General features: G+C 44.8%; 1 protein-coding gene across 3 annotated transcripts in view; it reads left to right on the top strand.

Moving 5' to 3' along the window:
• The window catches only part of LOC146068921 (GRAM domain-containing protein 2A-like), a 291,321-nt gene that overhangs the window by 196,565 nt on the left and 71,648 nt on the right, over nt 1–23,108 (top strand). For all 3 annotated transcript variants that reach the window (XM_083179269.1, XM_083179267.1, XM_083179268.1), the window contains exons 11-12: nt 18,498–18,591; nt 18,769–18,876. In XM_083179269.1, coding sequence (XP_083035395.1) covers nt 18,498–18,591; nt 18,769–18,876 — 202 coding nt within the window. The remainder of the gene's footprint in view (nt 1–18,497; nt 18,592–18,768; nt 18,877–23,108) is intronic.

The raw sequence follows: 23,108 nt of genomic DNA, 5'->3' as shown, positions 1-23,108 counted from the left end.
CAATTGTGTCTGTGCTGTGTGGTGCTTCCTTACCTGTGTCTACATCTGCGCAGTTGGCATCAGCCGTCTCCTCTTCCTGGGCTGGAGCTGTAGCAGCAGTTTTTGCTGATTCAGCCTTCCCTTCATGCATGTTAATTGCATAGGAGACGGCCGATGTCAACAACATATCATTTTCCTCTGTGGTTTCCTTGTAAGGGGATAAAACAGGGTACAAGTTAGTTACTGTTGTATTTTTGTTCATTTTCTGTTTGACGGCTATTGCCCCCTCTGGCATATATGGGGGGGAGGTGCGGTTGCATTCCTAAGGCTGATTATATCTGCAGCTGCTGGACATCCCATTCCCCTTTGAATCTGACCTTCCTTCTGCCACAAGTTAAGTATTTCAATGTGTTCCACTCTTTTTCTACGTGAAGAGAGTAAACCTATTTTATCTTTAACCGCAGATAAGATTTCTGGATCAAAACTACCAACACTGGGAAATTCTAGCACGCTGCCCTGGGTCATCTTCCATTTATCTTGGTAAACAACTGCTCGTTCACCGTGCTTCATACACGTTATAAATGCTGCCGATCTTTGGGTCGGCGTAATTCTTCCCAATGTAGCACGGCCCCCCTGTGTGAGCCGCTGTTTCCCATTGTTCAAATTTGATTTATGAGAATGAGAGGTTCACACTTTAAGAGGCTGGTGGGTGATTTATCAGTGAGCAGCACCCAAACACTCCTTCTCAATATCTTGAAACGTTTCCGCAACTAAGCGTGACACTCAATCTACAAGGACGTGTACTCAATCACCACAGTCTTTCGGCTAGAAACAAATCGCTAGTCAACTTGCAGGGTGCGGCCGAATTTTGCAGAACACAAAAAAACTTGTTTTTCCTGTATCCTTCAAAACTGGTTCTAAATAAGGAGCTAAATAGGTTCTGATTTTGCTACTTGTACCCTTCCGGTAGATCCAAATAGGCGGATCTATGAAAGGGGCAGTTCCTATGGGTACGTCGTCACGCACACCTATATGTCCTATTTCAACACACAAATACTCAATTTCTATAGCGCTATGGGTCGCATCGTCATACGCCCGTTCACCCAATGATTTTCACACTGGATGCTATTTACACCTGGGCCTTACACTTAAAACTTGAAATATTTCTGTACAGAAAACTTTCCCTGGTTGGCAGTTTCTCACCAGATGCTTATGCGAGTATAAATCCCTTAAATGGCTATAGGAATCTATTAAAATAATGCTTGAATTGCTTGCTTTTGAAAAATTGAATCGAAAATACTATGCTTTCTTGTATTAATTACCGCTTTATCACCAGTATGTTAATATACCGTTAAATAGAGCTTGTGATTTAATACTAGTCACCTTATGTGTGCTGCGTGTGCAGTGCCCGCGAACAGCCACGTATGCACGTGTCTTTGTTACAACCTGTTCACAAACCGCCGATGGATCGGCCACCCACGTGTTCTACAGTGCATTTGTTCGCAATCGGGTGTCGCTGAACGCCGTAATTACGCAGAAATGCGAAATCCCGTACTAGGTCCGAAAGTTACTTACAAAGATGCGAAATAAATCCCGCACTAAATCCGTAAGTTTCGTACAAAAGATGCGAAAATTTCCTAACGTAAGCACGTGTGTACGTATCTTACGTAATACACTGCAGGCGCTTCACATTACTGTAAAGGCCCAGAAATTGTCGCCACGTGGCGGAGTCCCTGGCCCTGCAGTAACTAACAACAAAAGATTATAGTTTTGCACAGAAGGAATCCTCTATGTACTATAATAAACACAGGCCTTTGCCTCCACGTGTGGGAAACCTTATCGCACACGTTACATGTACCGTAACTATAAACAAGCAATTCAAGACACTATACCCCGTTAAACTACTTGTGGCAGGCAGAAGTACAGCTTACTTAATACAAACACCTTATATGCTTTAATCACGACACGTAATTCCTCTTTGGACTTCACTTCTTCTTATACCTCGGGTTCATACGCCAGCACCTTTCAAACCCTGTACCGCCGCCGACTTGGCCTTTCCAGCAATGGTTAAATGATCACTTTCCACCCTTTTGCTGGTATAGGCTCAAGTACTGCGCTTGGTACAGTGTTTTAAAGGATGTAACTCTCGGACGAGCCCCTAATTATCAATATCGATATAAATATTACCAGAAGGACAACAAGTGAAGTGCGCAGATTACGTAATCTGTCCGTAACCTGCTTACCCTTTTTACCTAGCTACGTGCGAACAAAGCGTAGCACAGCGTAGCGAACCTTTCTCGTGTATTATACACGTTAGACCGATACTTGTAATAGAGTATCCTTTCTCAGTACTTAGTACACAAAACTGTGAATACCTTTAAGGACAATGTCCGTAATACACCTTTATCGCTAGATGCGAATAAGAGTCAAGACAAGGATATAACTCAAAGTGAGGAGATAGATTCTCCAAATAATGTATTTAGTCCCTAGCGGACAGCAGGGGGGTACAGAAAGAAGAAACACAGTATAACACGCAATACAATGGATTTAACAATACTAAATATGATTGCAACTCTACTAGGGGAAAGAAAATAGATACAGAATACAATCAGCCATAACCATCTAAGTGAACACAAGGGAATGCAACCGTTTACCGTCTCATCAATATGCGCAGCGCAGTCCGGTCGAGCTCGCTAGGTTCAAATAGAACTTAGCCCGGTCAGGATGAAGGGGGAGATGCAGTGCCGAAGTGACCGAGCCAGCTCAGGGATAGCTATCTTTATAGTGTCCAAACAAAGGAGGTTAAAGGCCATTTCCATTGGTTAAGGGTTCAAAAGTCAAGTCCTCAGGGATTGGAGCAAAGTACTGCACTTAAGTTGGATTGGTGTAGAGGGAGTGTACTTCGGTGTCCTTTGTCTGTTGGCATCGTCGTAGGGGTCGTAAATCAACAACAAGAACCGGTTATAACTCGACCCTTTGTCTTACACAGTTCATACAGAAAAGTACAAGGATTATGGATTATGTCCTTAATTATCGGACAATAGGACTTGCGAAGTTTTCGCTACGACCGGAGTGCTGCGCATGAGACACTGAATATAATGATACTAAACATGTACATATAAATAGTTGCGTATTGTTGGTCAAACTGTGTGTAGTGCACTAGTCCTATAATTAACTATTTTATTCCGTGTTAATGTGGGATATGAATTTATGTGCATTAGTATGGCGGCGCTTAAGGTTTGCTTCGTTACACAGAACCTGTGTATAATACTTTATTTGCGCAACTCTGCGAACCATCTTTAAGACCCCAGAACCTCCCTGGCTGCACTACCTTTTATTATCAGGGCTCATAAGACATTATTTCTACAACTGCAGCTGCTTCCTATACCTCTCCCACACTTGCTAGCCACATCAAACTGGCAGCTGGTGACCAGATTGATAGACCCTGCTGTGACCTGCTCCCTGAGCATCATTTACTGCCCCCCAGTGGACGGAGGTAGAACACCATTCCAACTGAGCAAAATATCACTCACTGTATGTCATACAGGTGCTGCTACTCAGAGAATACACTGCTAAAGTTGGCAAAGTACCTTTAAAGAGCCTAGTTGATAGTCAGCGACACATCATTGAAATATTGTAAACTGACACAAATTTACCAAGCCAACAGGCCGCTGCGGACCACTTTGACCAACAATGGATAAATATGTTGGGAAACCACTACAGCGAAAAACCGGGAGGCAAAATCCTCGTCTGCACTTGTGACCAGCCCCCCAGCATCACCAGCTGATACACGAGCATCTCAAGACATGAGTCACTCAGCAGAGAGCTCATCGCCTATAGCACGGGCACAAGAAATTGCTGCTGGGCTTTCACCCTTACTTGACGAAAAACTGTCAGGAATAAAGGAGGCCATAGAGTCCGTGGTCTCACAATTGAACGATTACGGCTCATGGTTTGAAGAGGCCGAGCAACGTATCTCCAATGTTGAAGATGACCTCATTGCTGCTAAAAACACAATTGCATCACAAGAAGCTACCATATTGGCTATAACTTATTTTGGGCCGCATCCAAACCTGTCGTGCGTGGGCATGTAATCGCATACGCCGCGACCAAAAAGAAAAGGCTGAATTCTCGGTTTCTAGAACTAAGTATTGCGGTCTCAGACTCTTATGCAGCCATGCTGGGAAACGATACCCCAACTTCTAGACAATGCTACCTAGAAACGAAAGCATTATATGATACCTTATGCACAGAAAAGGCGCAGTGTTCCAGAGATTTTCAAAAACAACGGTACTTTTAGGTGGGGAAATAAATCCAACAAATTGTTAGCCTCCATTGCCCGTGGGCAACACCCACACCCTCATGTAAATAGGATAATCATAGACCAGGAACAACGCACTACTACGGCAGACATTGCCGACTCCTTTCTAAGTTATTACACCGACCTTTATTCCTCCCCTCCTGACAACCCAGCATTGGGAATGGAGTTCCTTAGGAGAGCTGCACTTCCCACGTTAACCCAATCAGAAAGATAAGCTTTAACTACGCCCATAACGGAGTCTGAATTAGAACTAGCTATAAAAGGCATCCCTAAAGGGAAGTCACCGGGACCAGATGGACTAGGGGCAGACTATTACAAAATAGTATTACCGCACCTTAAATTGCATTTACGGTCTCTTTATAACTCCATCCTTGCTGGTAATGCTTCCCCTCCTGATTTCAACCATGCCAGGATCATAATACTACCAAAACCAGGCAAGGATGATAATTTTGGTTAGCTCCTATCGTCCAATTTCCCTGTTAAACCAAGACCTAAAAATACTAACCACCATAATAGCCCACAGATTACTGGTAGTATTGCCGAAATTACTCCATCTCAGACAGGCTTTGTAAAAGGCAGGTCCTCGATGCATAATATTTGACAAGTGTTAGCCGCCATAACCACGTCCCTGTCAGTGAAAAATGGAAAATCCCTGTTGGTGAGTTGCGACGCCGATAAGGCTTTTGATAGGGTATCTTGGTCTCACCTTTTACGGGTGCTACACACCCAACAATTTGGGGTAGGATTCATTACTCTTTTTCGCAGACTCTATGATAGTCCTACAGCAATCCTCACTATAAATGGCCTAAACACCTCCAGCTTTGCACTGACTCGTGGCACCAGACAGGGATGCCCACTTTCCCCATTACTGTTTGACTTGGCCATTGATCCATTGATTAGATTATTCCACCTGCAGGGAGACTGGCATGGAATACGTTATGGAGATACAGAGTTAAAGGTCTCGGCGTATGCCGATGACTTGTTACTTTACTTCACTAACCCAAAGGAAGCGTTTCCTGGCTTCCTAAATACGTTAAAGGAATTTGAAGACATATCAGGTTTTATGATAAATAAATTAAAAACCAAAGCCTTGGCACTACACAGGGGGGCTGCGACTGGATGGCGTTCCGGGTTCCCATTTATATGGGCGAATGGCTCTCTAACATACTTAGGCCTTACAATACCGGTAGGTCCGACCCAACTATATGCAGTCAACTATCCACCACTAATAGCAAAACTGTTGGCAGATCTTCGATCATGGAGATCCCTGCCTCTGTCCTATCTGGGAAGATACAAAAAGAGAAAGGAAAAAGTATGTCCCTTGGTGTGGTGCACCTGAATTGATTTAAGATTTAACTTTTATTGGACAATGTTAAAATAGGCTGCGAAATATAAAAAAAAAAGAAGAAAAAAAATGACACATTCAAAATCAAGTGAGGTAACCACTAAGACAATAAGTGTTTTAAAATAAGGTGGCGGGCAGGTGGTACACTGTGATAACCACTAATAATTTTAAATGTTTTTAATCAGTTGTGTATGTGTTTCACTGTAAGATTTGTAAGGTTTTCCAGACTTATTCCCTTTAATAAAGGCTGTGTAGCCTGGGATATGTCTGTAACTTTTTAGACTCTTTGTCTCATTTATTGTATCGCTAATGAGGAGATTGGATACAATTTATTGTAAGTGCAAGATTGCAACAATATCCGTATCAATGGAGTGCTAAAAAATTAACCTCCACTGATACTTAGATTGAAGAGAGATTGGCTGTGAGGGCAAGTTGGCTTCCCTTATTGCCACCAATTTAACCCTCTGCTGTCATGCAAAGTGCAGTTATTAAGGCAGTTTGAATAATGCTACCAAAGCTGCCACACGTCGCAGTTTATGGTTAAATGTACTGTAGGGCATCACATTCAATAAGAGATCCCAATAGTGGTCGCGTTGGCCAACTGTAAGGGTTTTTTTTCCCCTTAGGGATTTAGCGCTAAGTAACAGCAGACAAATGGCGCATGAGACTTAATGAGTCCTTACACAGATCAAGTGCTGCAATAATTTGCCTGGTCACTGCTGAATGTCAGTGCCGGGATTACTTTGCTAGCCGTGATGCCATGCACGGTCTCGCAGCCGGTAACTGTGTCCAGGCACGCTAAGAAACACAGCTCTCAGCGCTGTGAGCACGCTGTCTCCCTCCCTGTCTCTCTCAGCACGGTGCTACATGCTCGCACTGAATGCAGCGTTAGCTACTGGTATCCCATGTCTTTCTCCTCAGTAAGTCTCCTCTCTCAGCTAACACATAATCCACAGTATTAAATAATATCAACACAACATGAGAATCACAGTGTCCACTCTGCACGCGCACCGCTAGCCGGCGTAAGCTTCGCAGAGTAGCTTTTTCAAAGGCCAGGGAAGATGTCACATGATCAAAATGATCTCCTTCCCACAAATACTGTATGCCATCCAGATGCTTCCACTTTTAATATCTGAAATTGACTTACGCATTATGAATGTAGCACTTAGCAAATTTATATGGGATGGGAAGAAACCCAGGATTTCCATGTTTAAATTGTCACAACACGCAACGCTGGGAGGTATCAATCTGCCATGCATCAAGAGCTATATGTTAGCGGCTAATTTCCGATACGCGATTGATTGGATACATTCCACAAACTATTATGCTAACACAGTGCTTGAGCAAGCCACATGCCCAAATGTACCGTTGCCGAGTGTCCTTCATATGAGGCCAACGACTTATCCCCCTGAAGTTGCAGGAAATCTATTGATAACTACGACATGCAAAGCATGGCGGATGGCACGCTCTAGACTTAAATTATCCACACATGATACGTTATTCAATTCATTACAATATCAACACTAATTGGCAGATAATACAAAATAGCAGATTGATCAGGCACTGTGAAGCAAAGGGTCTTCGACTACTGTACAAGGTCATGGGTGATGGAGGTGATTCAATATTGTCTTATCAACAGCTCTGTGATAAATACCCAGATGTGAAGATGCCTGTGTATGTGTATTATCAACTGAAAAGCTATGTGACCAGTCAGATTAAACGGATTCCGGTAGCTGACATGTCTGCAGGCATGGATATCATGATCAAACATGCTCAGAATAGACCATGTAAAACCTCCCTACTATACCTACACATAAAGAGACGTATTGACATAGACACCTTAGACTCTGGTATGGCGAAATGGACTGTGGACATGCCCAGTATATCATTACCTTCTCTTTTATCTGCATTTGTAAGATTGAACAAAACAATGATATCAGCCTCTTATATGGAAATGCAGTACAAACTGCTACATAGAGCATACTATACTCCGAAAAGAATGCTACTAATGGGTACTGCTGAAGATTCTTGCTGTTTTAAATGTAAGGCCCCAGACGCAGATATACTGCACTGTATGTGCAGTTATCCAGAAGTAAAGACCTTCTGGGACACAGTATGTAACTGTGTTAATTCGCAATATAACATTGCATTCACTGCCACCCCTGAGTGGGCATTTTGGGACATATACCCGACCCCTAACACGATTCGCCAATCAGCAGGGCAAAGAATATTTTTATCAAAAATAGCTGCTGCAAAACGTAAAACCATTTTATCACAATGGATGCAGTCCAGCACGTTATCTATAACTTTGTTACTACCCCGAGTTTCGCACCTTTTTCAGATGGACTGGCTGGAAATGTCACTCAATAAAGATGCAAAGGCAAAAAAGTGTTTTGCCATTTGGCTGCCATATGTGAAGTCCCTGACAGAATCCACTAAATCTAACCTTAGAAAGGCCGTCTGTCAGTCTCCCGGACCGCGGGAGTCTCTTACCGGGTCCGGGGACGTGGCTTCTGCGGGCAGCAGGCTGGGCGCCCCAGGCACTGGCTCAGGCAGCGCTCTGAGCAGGCTGGGCGACGCCGGTCTGAGGTGGGCGGCGGTGTAACGGGCGGCTGGCGTCTCTCCCTGCACAGGTCCCGGCAGCGTGTCTGCAGCTTCCGGGTACGTGGGCACGCGCTCACTAGCGGCGCGCGCGCCGCATGTTCTAGTGTTTAAAGGGACAGGCAGGAAATTGAACTGCCTAGTCCACAGTATAAATGAAGTCTCTGGCAGGCAAACCCCTGCCAGAGTATAGGCTCACACCTACTCCAGCGTTACTGTGCTTAGTTCCTGATCTCTATTGCTACTGTGATTGACCCGGCTTGTTACTGACGATTCTCCCACTTGACCCCTTGTGCTCCATTCGTGACCTTCCCGTGTATGACCCCAGCTTGCTCTCGACTATCCCTCCGTTTCATCCTAGTGTACCGCAACAGTGTCTCCCATGTATGACCCGGCTTGTATTGGACCTTCTTTGCCTCTCCCCTGGGCTCCTAACTGACCGCATAGATATCGACCTGGCTAGACGACCGCTTCTCCATATCACCTACTCCCGGCCTTCAGCTCATAAAGGGAAACCTAATCAGAGGACCGCGACCGACGTGTCGAGTGCCGCAGAAGCCCAAATCCCAATTGGAGGGGTCACTGGCAGAAAACCCTCGGCACGGTTAGACTCCGCACCTCTGCATTAGGTCTAGCCAATTCCCGAGCTGAATAGGCAGGTAGTTCAGTACAATTTGTGACAGAATACTCTGGCCCATAAATATGGATCCAGCGGCCGGTCCGTCTCCAAAGGAGCTATTGGAGCATCTGCTAACCAGGGTGAACAAGCAGGAACAGGATCAGGCACAGATCATGCAATGTCTGCAGACCTTGATGCAACGTATTGAAGCCCCCCCGGCTCCACCGCCTCCGGCACCACTTCCCCCGGTGGTTGCAGCAAGTGCCCCTTCACTTCGCATTCCGAACCCAGCTAAATTCGATGGGAATCCTAAGGAGTGTCGGGGATTTCTAAATCAGTGCCTTCTCCAATTTGAAATACAGGCGGCATCCTTCCCGTCGGATAGAGCGAAGGTAGCCTACATGATTTCGCTACTCTCGGGTCAAGTTCTGTGCTGGGCTTCTCCACTCTGGGAGAAGGACCACGCGGTGATTAATAATATCACTGAATTCATCACCGAGTTCCGTAAAGTGTTTGATGAACCGGGCCGGGTGACGTCCGCCGCTTCAGCCATTCTCCGGCTGAGACAAGGAACCCAGACTGTGGGACAATACACGGTTCAGTTCAGGACCCTCGCATCCGAGTTAGGGTGGAATGAGGAAGCTCTGATGGCCACCTTCACACAGGGGCTATCTGAGAAGATTAAGGACGAGTTGGCAGGTCGGGAGCCGTCGACTTCTTTGGATGACCTCATTTCCTTATGTACACGGGTGGACCTCCGTTACCAAGAGAGGGATAAGGAGAGGGAACAATCCCGGAAGTACAGTTTTAAGTTGGCACCTCGATTCATTCCTCCAACTAGCCCACCGTCGGCATCAGCTTCCGTGGCAAGTCAGCAGTCGGAGGAACCCATGCAGATTGGGAAAGCTCGTCTTCCTTTCGCAGAAAGAGAGCGAAGATTCAAAAATCGATTGTGTCTGTACTGCGGGGAGTCAGGTCATCTTCTCTCTGCTTGTCCTAAGCGTCCGGGAAACGACAAGGCCTAACTGATTGTAAGGGGGTCAGGTTAGGCACACTATCGTATACCTCTTCTCGAGTATCCGCAATTGGGTTCACCATCGATGTAACCCTAACTTATAGGAACTCTTCCTTGGTCTTCAAAGCGTTCCTAGACTCCGGCGCGGATGGCAACTTCATCACCGCAGATACTGCTAAACGCTTGGGGGTTCCATGTCACGGATTGAAGAATCCTCTACACATCATAGGAGTAGATGGCAATAGGTTGCCCTTTTCAGGCATCCGCTCCAATACTTCAGCTGTACAGATGAAAGTAGGGATTCTTCATCAAGAATCCATCTCCTTCTTCGTGCTCCCATCTGCAGAGAATACCGTTATTTTGGGATTCCCATGGCTACAATTGCATTCACCTGAACTGGACTGGAAGTGCCCTCAAGTATTGGCATGGGGGCAGGGGTGTCAGAGGCGATGCCTTGAACAGGTTAAACGTCATTCCTGTTCTATATCTTCCTCCAAACTGGGAACCGGCCCCAAGCTTCCAATCGCTTATCAAGCCTTTGCGGATGTGTTCAGCAAGAAAGAAGCGGAGAAGCTACCAGCCCATAGGATTTGGGATTGTGCCATAGATTTAGTTCCTGGGAAATGTCCTCCTCGGGGTCGAGTGTTTCCATTGTCCATGGCAGAGTCTCAGGCAGTTTCAGAGTATATCAAAGATAATTTAGAGCGGGGTTTTATCAGGGAGTCCAAGTCACCAGCGGGAGCAGGTCTGTTCTTTGTCAAGAAGAAAGACGGGGGTCTCAGGCCTTGTATTGATTATAGGGGTCTCAATGCCATTACGGTGAAGGACCGTTTTCCTCTCCCTCTCATCTCTGAACTTTTTGATAAAATCAAAGGGGCACGTTTTTTCACTAAACTGGATCTGCGCGGGGCATATAATTTGATCCGAATTAGGTCAGGAGATGAGTGGAAGACAGCCTTCAACACGCGAGATGGACACTTTGAGTACTTGGTGATGCCGTTCGGCTTGAGCAACATCCCGGCAGTTTTCCAGAGATACATGAACCATATCTTTCAAGATTTCTTGAACAAATTTGTAATTGTCTACCTGGACGACATCTTAATTTTTTCAGGGAACCTTCATGCACATCAGCAGCATGTTTTAGTTCGTCTTCGCAAGCACCGGTTGTATTGCAAACTAGAGAAATGCTCATTCGAACAACAAGAGATGCCTTTCTTGGGGTTCATTGTTACTGGTTCAGAGTTACGGATGGACCCAAAAAAATTGTCTACAATCTCTGACTGGCCACAACCGGTAGGGCTAAAGTCCATTCAACGCTTTTTGGGTTTTTGCAACTTTTATAGACCGTTCATAAAAGGGTACTCTTCTGTGGTAGCTCCTATAACCAAGCTCACTCGCAAAGGCGAGAATACCAAGGAGTGCTCTTTTGAGGCTAAGCAAGCCTTTTCATTGCTCAAGCAACTCTTTGTTTCCGCACCCATCTTAAGGTGGCCTGACCCTGACAAACCCTTCTTTGTGGAAGTAGATGCATCTTCAGTAGGGGTGGGGGCAGTTCTTTCTCAAAAAGATGAAGCTAACAAGTGGTACGCCTGTGGTTTCTTCTCCAAGAAATTTCAACCTGCAGAAAGAAATGACGCAGTAGGAGATAAAGAGCTCTAAGCAATTAAATTGGCCTTACAAGAATGGCGTCATATATTGGAGGGCGCAAGGTTCCCAGTAACATGGATTTCCTCAAAGTATTGTGTCAGATAGAGGAGTCCAATTCACTTCCAAGTTTTGGCGAGCTTTATGTTCTTCCTTTAATATCAAACTCAACTTCTCTTCGGCTTACCATCCCCAGAGCAATGGGCAGACCGAAAGGGTTAACCAAGACCTCGAGAAGTTTTTAAGGATTTACGTGTCAGCCAATCAGGATGATTGGGCGTCTTTGCTCCCTTGGGCAGAGTTTGCCCACAACAATCTGTACCATGAGTCCACCGGTCAGTCTCCATTCTTCATTAAAAATGGATTTCATCCTAATCTTCCTGACATTTTTTCCAAGTCTTCCAGTACTCTGCCAGCTGTCCAACACACGGTCAAAAAGTTTCTGAACATCTGGTCTGAGGTGAGAAGAAACCTTACTAAAACCTCTGATCGCTACAGACGTTTTGCCAATTATAAAAGGAAAGCGGCTCCTCAATTTAAACCTGGAGATAGAGTATGGCTCTCCACGAGACATTTAAGGCTCAAAGTCCCGTCTATGAAATTAGCCCAAAAGTTCATCGGCCCCTTTTATGTCCTTCAAGTAATTAATCCAGTGGCGATAAGACTCAAACTTCCTAGATCTCTTAGGACTCCCAACATCTTTCATGTGTCACTGCTGAAACCGCTTATTCTCAATAAGTTTTCTTCTCTCAAATGGCTTTATACACCCCTCCTGGTAGGGGGTCATGAGGAATATGAGATAAATCAGATTTTGGACTCAAGAGTTTCCAGGGGTCGTGTTCAATTCCTCATCGACTGGAAAGGATTCGGCCCTGAAGAGCGTTGCTGGGTCAAGGCCTCTGAAATTCACGCCCCACAGTTACTCCACAAGTTCCATCAGAAATATCCCAGGAAACCTTTTCTAGGGTGTTCGGTGCCCACCCCTAGGGTGGGGGGTAATGTCACAGTCTCCCGGACCGCGGGAGTCTCTTACCGGGTCCGGGGACGTGGCTTCTGCGGGCAGCAGGCTGGGCGCCCCAGGCACTGGCTCAGGCAGCGCTGTGAGCAGGCTGGGCGACGCCGGTCTGAGGCAGGCGGTGGGCGGCGGTGTAACGGGCGGCTGGCGTCTCTCCCTGCACAGGTCCCGGCAGCGTGTCTGCAGCTTCCGGGTACGCGGGCGCGCGCTCACGCCGCACGTTCTAGTGCTTAAAGCAGGGGTGGCCAACCGGTCAGAGGCAAAGAGCCGAAAAATATCGTTGGTCAAGCCAAAGAGCCAACATCATGAGCACGCCGAAGGCGCGCGCGCCAAAAAGGGGTGTGATCGGGGGAGTGGCCAGGGACGTGGTCATATGACACAAGGGGAGTGGCCACATGACAAAACTTTATGCCCCTAGTGCCAGATATGCCCCCCACAGTGCCAAACATCATATGCCCCCCACAGTGCCAAACATTATATGCCCCCCACAGTGCCAAACATTATATGCCCCCCACAGTGCCAAACATTATATGCCCCCCACAGTGCCAAACATTATATGCCCCCCACAGTGCCAAACATTATATGCCCCCCACAGTGCCAAACATTATATGCCCCCCACAGTGCCAAACATTATATGCCCCCACAGTGCCAAACATTATATGCCCCCCACAGTGCCAAACATTATATGCCCCCCACAGTGCCAAACATTATATGCCCCCCACAGTGCCAAACATCATATGCCCCCACAGTTAGGAAGCTGGGCCCTCCAGCACAGGTGTTGCCCACAGTGCAACACCTATGCTGGAGGGCCCAGCTTCCTAACTAAAAGCCCCACCTAGAGGGCCAGGAGGGCCCAACAAACAAATGAGCCACGGGCCAAGAAGGCCCGACTAATGCGCCCACAGGCCGGAAGGGCCTGAATGTGCCCACGGGCCTAGTGCCTGACACCCGGTGGTCTAGGGTGGATGGGGGGGTAGGAGACCAAAGGCCCCTACCTGGTGTTGGGAGAGGCCGCTGGGGGGAGCTTCGTTAGCTCTTTTGCTTCCCACCCCCGCTGGCCTCTCCGGGAGCCATCTTCTTTGTTCTTCCAGAAGGCGCTGGAGATCTTCTGTCTTGATCCCGGCGTCTTCTGGCCTCTTCAGCGGCGCCGGAACTGTTCTCCCCGCCGCCGTCTTCTGCGCCGTCCTCCGGCGGCTTCTCGCCTCTTCAGGAGCGCTCCTGCGCTCCGCCGGCATGGAGACATCTCGCCCTCCCGCTGGCGTCTGATGTCAGACGCCGGGGGCGGGGTGGAAACGGCGCGGCGAGCGCTGATTGCCTCGCCGCGGCCGTTTCCTATTGGCTGCCGATGCGGCATTTTGAATTGGCAGCCGAATTGGCGCCAAATTCAAAACCCCGATGGGAGCCACAAATTTCAGCGTGGCGAGCCGCATGCGGCTCACGAGCCGCGGGTTGGCCACCGCTGGCTTAAAGGGACAGGCAGGAAATTGAACTGCCTAGTCCACAGTATAAAGGAAGTCTCTGGCAGGCAAACCCCTGCCAGAGTATAGGCTCACACCTACTCCAGCGTTACTGTGCTTAGTTCCTGATCTCTATTGCTACTGTGATTGACCCGGCTTGTTACTGACGATTCTCCCGCTTGACCCCTTGTGCTCCATTCGTGACCTTCCCGTGTATGACCCCAGCTTGCTCTCGACTATCACTCCGTTTCATCCCAGTGTACCGCAACAGTGTCTCCCGTGTATGACCTGGCTTGTATTGGACCTTCTTTGCCTCTCCCCTGGGCTCCTAACTGACCGCATAGATATCGACCCGGCTAGACGACCGCTTCTCCATATCACCTACTCCCGGCCTTCAGCTCATAAAGGGAAACCTAATCAGAGGACCGCGACCGACGTGTCGAGTGCCACAGAAGCCCAAATCCCAATTGGAGGGGTCACTGGCAGAAAACCCTCGGCACGGTTAGACTCCGCACCTCTGCATTAGGTCTAGCCAATTCCCGAGCTGAATAGGCAGGTAGTTCAGTACAATTTGTGACACCGTCCAACTAACGTCCTGGTACATCCTAATGCTTTTGCAAAATAATGCACCACCCTTTTGACGGAAACTCTCAGTCACTTACTGGAGTGTGTATCTAAGCGCTCATTTAATATAATTTTGTTTAGGGAAATGTATGACGTGACCTATTATAAAGAGTATTATCCATGTTGTAATAAGAATTAATCAACAAGTTGCTAATTATTAAAAAAATTTATTAACCTTTTCTGTTTTCATTTTCTGTATAATGATTACAAAGTCGACATTTGCACAAAAAAAATTGATACTACAGTTATGTCTTGGATTTGTATTGCACAGTTCTTCAATAAAAATTATTTGAAAAAAAAAATCATTTCATTTGTTGATATTGTTTAATTATATTATTTCTTTTAAATATTAAAATAGATTTAATTGTAATACTCAATTGATCCAATTTGCTCATTAGCGCTCCACCCACTTTCCTTTTCGCTTATGTTCATACAAGGCAGCTTGAACAAACCACTGGGAAAGTAATGCAACATAAAGAGCAGGTGATCTCTAAGCTATATTCACCTACTGCATGCTGTCTCTATGGACCACAATGTACTGTAGTATGAGAAAATAGCACCAACATTTTTTTCTCATGATGAAAGTGAATGTGGCATGGTAGGCACAAGTTAGAGTTCAGTGGGTCTGTATATAGCTCTCATTTCACATTTCACAGTAATATGGGCCATACACAAGGGCGATTACAACTGCTTTTCGAAGCAATCTAACTAGATTGCTTAGTAATGAAGCAAGGATAAATGTCCAGCCAATCACATTGTAACTGCCATTTTACAGGCTGTGTATGAAAAAAGTCAGTAAGGAGCTGATTTGGCTGAATGGTTCTCTCTTTTTAAAACCCTTGCATTTATCTCTTGTCAAGGCTTAATACATCTGCCCCACTACGTGTGTATGGCCCCTGGTGATGTGCGGTCCTGTACGTCTCTATCGCCTGACTATAAATCTAGTCATTGCCAGTGTTCTCTCATCTGAGAACACTGGCAGTGACTGATATCTCAACACACATTGCTGTGCAGTGCTGTGCACTGAGCGATCTGTGCTGAACGATTTGTGCTTAACTAGATCGATCAGCACACTGCTCCCATTGCCCCGTGTGTACGGGGCAGTAGCATTCCATTTGTAATCAACATTTTCCCTGGGGAAATATCATCACTTTTGTCTGTTTTTAGGGGGAATTCGACTCGCACTATTCAATCCCTGTGCTGTTTTTTGGCCTAGGCAATAAATTCAGCATCGTCTAGGGATGGCCATCGACCAATTCTCCCGGGATCTAATACAGCCCATATAATGCTTGTGAGGATGAGTCCTTATAGACACTAGGAGATTTTCATTTCAAAAGACTTATATATATCTGTCACCAAAGTAGTGCATACGCACTGAGTTATTTTCCCCAAAGAGCAAGAGATGTTTAGGAGGCGAAATACTTTGCCGAAAATCTTTCATTATAAAAGGCTATTTATATAATGGGCTGAGTTTGAAATCCAATGGTGGGCGCAGGGACCATTTTATTCAGTGCATTTCTGTTCTTGGGGCCTTATTGAGAACTGATCGCTGGGCTGCGTATATTCAGAGCCCAGCGATCAGGTACACTCTGTCCCACCCAGGAAATCCTGCCCATGTGCATGTCTACAATTTTTATTTGCAACCATGCACGTAAGGAAAAATCCATTCACCAGCAATGTACATGCTACTGCCATAATAAAATTAGGGTTACCACCTTTTGCGTTGAGAGATTCCCATACAGTGGCCCGCTCCTTGACCCACCGGAAGCCCGCCCCTTGACCCACCTTATGGTTTAACCTTTGATAAAATTCTATTCTTTATTTCTGCACACTGTAATGTCACTTACACATTAGGCCACACATTGTAGTGCCCATTGCACATTATGCCACACACTCTGATGGCCATTACACATTATGCCATACACCGCAATGCCCACTATGCCAGATACCATAATGCCCATTACACATAACCGGTGTTTTACATTAAATATTGTACCATGCACCATAATGGCTATTACATATTATGCCACATAAGTGCCGCTTACCTACATGTTAATTGTTAGGGGTTTCTTACTCAATGCCAGCGGTTTCATGCTCAATGCCATGGGGGAGTAAAGTGCTTGTTGCCACGGGGGGGGTTTAAGAGTGATGAGAGCGGCAACCGGGCCGAGAGCTTTGTGCAGCAGGGAGCGAAATAGCTGCAGACATGCTCATTGGGCTTGTTATCTCTCCCGGTGGCACACGCACACAGTATGTCTCACTCTCAGCGTGAGACTGCATCCGCTGCCGCAGAGAGTGAGTAATTAGTGTTGGTGCTGCCGCTGATGGACTCTTCCTGTTCCCGGACATTCTATAGTCCGGGAATGCCACCCATCCGGACTCCTGACACCGGGTTTAATTACCGGACTGTCCGGAGTAATCCCTGATGGGTGGTAACCCTAAATAAAATATACATTGGTGGCGGTAACGCATATATTGCTGGATTGCACCTGCAATGTATACGTTGCCGCAATCTATATATTACTGGCTTATAAATATACATTGGTGAGCAGTAGTACCAGTAAAATATTGATTGCTGGCATGTGCATTACTGGCTTAAAAATCACATTGGTGGCCAGTGGCATGGAGCAGGGCAGTCAGCCGGGGGCGGGGGTTTCCCGCCAAGCTGTGTGGACTGGCCGGGGAGAGCTTTGAGCGCAGCACAGTGGAGCTTGGAGACGTGGAACTTGCAGGCATGGGCAATGTGGCGGGGTGAGTATGCATTATCTGGAGCATGCGGGGAGATAGGGGGAGCGAGCGGGCGGTCAGCTGGGCTGAGAGTCTCTCATCTTTCAGCCCGGCTGTTGTTCACACACAGGCCCTTATTTTGGTTCACTCACAGAGACAAATTCCTTCTTGAATGGACAAAACCATGTGCACTGTAGGTGGGGCAGATGTAATATGTGCAGAGAGAGTTAGATTTGGGTGGGGTTTTACTTCAAGGTGAGATCTATATTGCAGTGTAAAAATAAAGCAGTCAGTGTTTTCCCTGCACAGAAACAAAATAACTCCCCCAAATCTAATCTCTCTGCACATTTTACATCTGCCCAACCTGCAGTGCACATGGCTTTGTCCATTTGAAAAGGAATTTGCCTCTGCGAGTGAACCAAAATAAGGCCCATAGCGAAGATGGCTCAAATATGAGCCATCATCGCTAGATGTGCTGGTAAAACCAGCAGACGGCCCACCTTGCTAGCGATGATCCCTAGTGTGTATGGACCTTTAGTGTTTTTGACGCCTAAAGCTGGTCCCACTTTGCAACACTGTATTGGCTAATTATCCCAGGATAAAACAATGCATGGCACCAAACGAGCAATGTTCAGATATAATATGAATGAAAATGATTTATATTATTTCTATTTTATTTCTATTTCAGTGTATTGGCAAATTTTTGGAAGATGGCAGATAACAGCCACAGTGTAAAGCCAATAGAGTATTTTGTAAAACATATTGCTCAGAAAGTGGCTTATAAGCGATATCTTTTACAATATCCTCTAGTGTGTACACTTAATATCACCAATGATGTGTGCTCCCGTGCATTTTTAACAAACCCTCCAGTCTGGACGGCCCGCTGAATAAATAATCTGCTCCACGTGAGGTCACTGAATGATATTATTTACCAATGACAAGGGTCACCTAGTGTGTATGGGGTTTTAGGCATAGGTGATCTGCCCTAGTCCAATTGTTGGGTTCCCCACATTATTTGCCCATCAATGTTTTATTTATCTCATAACGAAGTGACATGCCTTCGCACATTAAATCTTAATGTTTAATTCTTGTTTTGTGAAGAGTTTATGATTTTTAGATGTTTATAGTCCTCTTATTTTTCTGCTTTTAGGGGATGTGTGTCAGGAGAAGACCTCAAATTCAAACCAAACTCAATGGGCAGATGCAAGCACTGTGAATGTTCTGCTTCTTATCTATATGCTGCTGTGAGTTATCCATGAGACTTCTGATCTATTTATTTTACTTGACAAAATAATACCATGTAGTTTAATCCACTTCTATATTCTCAGTTACTTCACTGATACCTTGCACAACATTATCATAACACTTGTTAGTTTGGCAATTTAGCCAATGAAACATTCATTCCTTTTGTGTTCTTACAGAGTGTCACTACTGCTGCTCTCCTCCGGATATATTGGATTGCGGATCATGGAGCTGGAGAACCAGCTGAGTATTATGGGAGCTTGGCCAGCAGGAGGAGAGACCCACTGGTTAGTGTATATATCCTTAAAGTTCACCCCTTGGGCCTGATTCAGTACCACTCATTATGCAGTGGTCGTTCAAGACATTTTATGGGGACGTCCATAAAATGCTGGGCGTTCGCCCTGCTACTGCCCCCTGCACCCCCCCCAGCGAATGACCCAGCCTCGCTGCAGCTGTTCGCACATGCGCAGAAATGCACATGAGCAAACCCCGACCATCAAAGCTCGGGCCGAATTCGGATTGCAATGAGTAATCCTGAATTGGCTTCTTTGTGTGTGTGTATATGTATCATGTTTCTGAACTCCAGAGGGTATAGATGCCTTGTTGATATGCTGCCCAGCCTGAAGAAGGTCCGTTATGTGCAAAACGTTGCATAATAATATGACTTCTACTATGTTAGAAATAAAAAGTAATTTATGTGCTTCAAAACTGGTGTCCCTTTTCTCTTGGTGGATGGACTTATCTGTGTGTTTTTGTGTGTGTGTGTTTGTATGTATATGTGTATATATATATATATATATATATATATATATATATATATATATATATATATATATATATATATATATATATATATATATAGTGTGATGAAACAAACAGCGGCACTCGCAGGGAACTTTTCAAAACGTGTATTAAAACATGAAAACCATTCCAACGTTTCGGGGCGTACGTGGCCCCTTTGTCAAGGTGTGGGTAACTGTAACCTGTTACCCACACCTTGACAAAGGGGCCACGTACGCCCCGAAACGTTGGAATGGTTTTCATGTTTTAATACACGTTTTGAAAAGTTCCCTGCGAGTGCCGCTGTTTGTTTCATCACACTCTATATCTAGCCTCCAGAAGGCACCGGGGCAGTTGTGAAGTTAGGAGTGCCGGGCCGCCACAAGAAGTATATATATATATATATATATATATATATATATATATATATATATATATATATATATATATATATATATATATATATATATATATAAGCGTGGGGTTAGAGCCGGCACTCAGCTGCTGTTGAAGGTAATTGCCCCGGGTGCCTTCCGATGAAGATAACGTACTTGGAAAAAGACAGCGTCACTCCAGGGGACTTGTTTCAGAATTTTTATATAGTCATTCAATAAATCACATAACCATCATCACCAGTCCACCGACGTTTCAATGTCCGCAGACATTTTCCTCAAGGTGTGGTGTGAGGTAACAAACAACAATACATGCTAACATGGTGTTATAAGTACTCACCATTCCCCCGGAAATGAGGCATGAGAGGCGCTGACAGCTTCCTCTGTGTGTCCGTTGCTAGGGTACGCGTCAGACCAGAGGCGCTGTCCCCAGCCGCCAATCACAATCTACCATACGGAGTACAACGTATGGACGCACTGAGACCTGTAAAAATGACAGGTGAATACAGTAGCTACAAAATGGCAAAAACACAAGCAAGCATAACTATGATAGCAAAGTAAGGATAAATACATTAATAGCATCAAAATAAGGCATCAAATAAGGCTTGTGTTATATGAGCACTGGTGCCTGCACTGGAAGTCCACCGGTGCAGCTCACATGAGTAGTATTTAGTACAGAATACTCCAGTTAAATCTTTCATTGAGACCATGCGGTCTAACAGTCTGTAGTCTATGGATCCATCGCGCCTCCAATTTTAATAGCGAACCATCTCTATCACCTCCACGACGGTAAGGGGGGATGTGATCAATAAGTATGAAATTGATGTCAGACACTGTGTGGCCCTTCTCCAGGTAGTGTCTGGCTACTGGTTGGTCGGCTTTACCTAAGCGGATTGCTTGGTTGATAGCCGATCTGTGCAGTGCCATTCTGTCTTTTATCGTGCGAATCGTTTTGCCGACATAGAACAGTTGACAGGGGCAAAATAAAAGATAGATTACATGAGTCAATTGGCATGTCAGGACCTGTTTAATATGGATGATGGCTTCCGTATGTGGGTGTTTGAAGGACCTACACACGACCAGATTTTTGCACGTCGTGCAATTGAGGCAACGATAGCATCCAGGAGGTTTTTTCAAAAATGACGTATTAGCCCTCTCCACTTTATCGAAACCAGTTATGTCGGTATGAACCACTTGATCTTTAATATTACGTCCACGTGTGTAGCACGACATTGGCCGTGCAGATTTGAAACATGGAAGAGTGTGGTCAGATTTGACGATCGGCCACAATGCCTTAGTGGCTCGCTGGACGATAGGGCTGGAGCTTGAAAATTGTTGCTTCCATGGGATGATGTTTTTTACCGCCCGCTCTTTGGTGGACAACAGAGTGGACTGGTGATGATGGTTATGTGATTTATTGAATGACTATATAAAAATTCTGAAACAAGTCCCCTGGAGTGACGCTGTCTTTTTCCAAGTATATATATATATATATATATATATATATATATATATATAGAAAGATAAATTAGAGCGCTCCATAGTGCAGTATAACAAAGACATTTATCTGTAAAAAAGCAGTTTTAGCCTTGCATAAAAACAGGCGGTTATAACGTACCGCAACAGGCGGTTCAACAACCGCTGGATAACAGCATATACAGTGGTCTTACACACTGAACAGTAGGAGCGGTTACACTCGTAGACGCTTGCTTGCATCAGGTAGATAGGACAAGGACTCCAACGCCAGGCCACGCCCCAACGCGTTTCGTAGTCACATACTTCGTCAGAGGGCTGGCCTGGCGTTGGTCAGATACCTCTTTTATAGCCCGGAATTCCTGCACAGCTGTGATGCATTAATCAATTCAACCATCTCCATAGTATTCTGTCAGTATACAAACACTGCAGATTGCGGGCTAGTAATATCTCAAAACTAGATGTTTCCACCTTAACAGTATTTTACCGCAAGTATACAGATATACATATACACACAATACAATTTAAATACATTTACATACACACATTACAGTTAATTGCTTAAAACAAATATTTTCTTTTCTCCTAAGAGAAACTATAAAAAATCTATATAATAGGCAGAGTATCTTTTACATCGATGGTTCTACATCAATACCTCTGCATCAACAAATTTATCATGCAGAGATATCACAAGTACATAAAAAATGTTTTTTACATTATATTTTTAAAAAACTATATAATCAAAATTATATTTAAAACATTTGAAGGGAGAGAGAGGAAAACACATTCTTTTATATTAAGACACAGTGGCACGCACCATCATATACACATATCATCACCGCATTTAATGCCATCGCTGATAGCCCACCATAATTTGGGATTCCCATATGCATGAATAGACATTATCAAACAGTGAGTTTCTTATCAGATGTTTTTTGGTTCATCGAACCACTTGTTCGTCATATCGTTGTGTGTCTTTGTGTCCGCTTTTAAGCCAATCATGTTCTTTTCTTATTTTGCTTTTTTTTGCAAGGTACAGCAATGGTGAAACAGGTTTTTGTGATAAAAGAAAAGAGGATAACATGTTATTAGTTTAATAGAAACATTAAATTTCACTAGCCTATTATTTACACTTAGTACGGCAAAATAAGTGAATGATATAACCGATGCGTTATTTCATTTAAAACATATGTATATAAAAATGTATAGTACATTTCTCAAAATGTCATTATAAAGATAGGGCAAATTATTAGGACTGCATCAATTTAGAATGATTTTAACAAGAATATATTGCACTTTGCTAATAATGCATTTTTCGCAACATTACAAATTTCATGGAACCCTTTTGGTCCATGGAACTATGCGGAACATCCCATGTAGGACAACAAACTAATGCTGGCAAAGCTATTAAATGATGGGGGAAGAAAAAGATAAGGACCCTACTGTAAAAACGGTGTGATTTCCACTCCCTCGTTCCCATCGGGATACAGTGTTTTCATGGTGTAAATCCAATATGACTCCCGTTTTAACAGTAAAGAGTCCCTGTTACCCCCTCTGATGTCCAAATTGACTTGTTCAAGCCCAAGAAATCGCATATTTTTTGGGTCACTCCCTTGGCATTCTTTGAAGTGCCTTGGGACACTATGATTTTTAATATTTCTATAGTGTTCAAGGATCCTAATCTTAAGGTTCCTTTTTGTTTTCCCTACACAGGACTTTCCGCATTCACAACTTAACAAATATACCACATATGTACTGTTACAATTAATGAAACTTTTAATTTCCTTCGTTTTACCATCCCCACTTATAACGTTCTTAGTGCCTTTTTTCCCATGACAGCAGATTTTACATTTACCGCATGTATAAAAACCATT

Source organism: Crinia signifera, chromosome 1 (assembly GCF_055691185.1).
Source record: "Crinia signifera chromosome 1, ASM5569118v1, whole genome shotgun sequence".
Classification (NCBI taxonomy): Eukaryota; Metazoa; Chordata; class Amphibia; order Anura; family Myobatrachidae; genus Crinia; species Crinia signifera.
The sequence above is the reverse complement of the archived record's forward strand: the minus strand, read 5'-3'. Positions and strand labels throughout refer to the sequence as shown.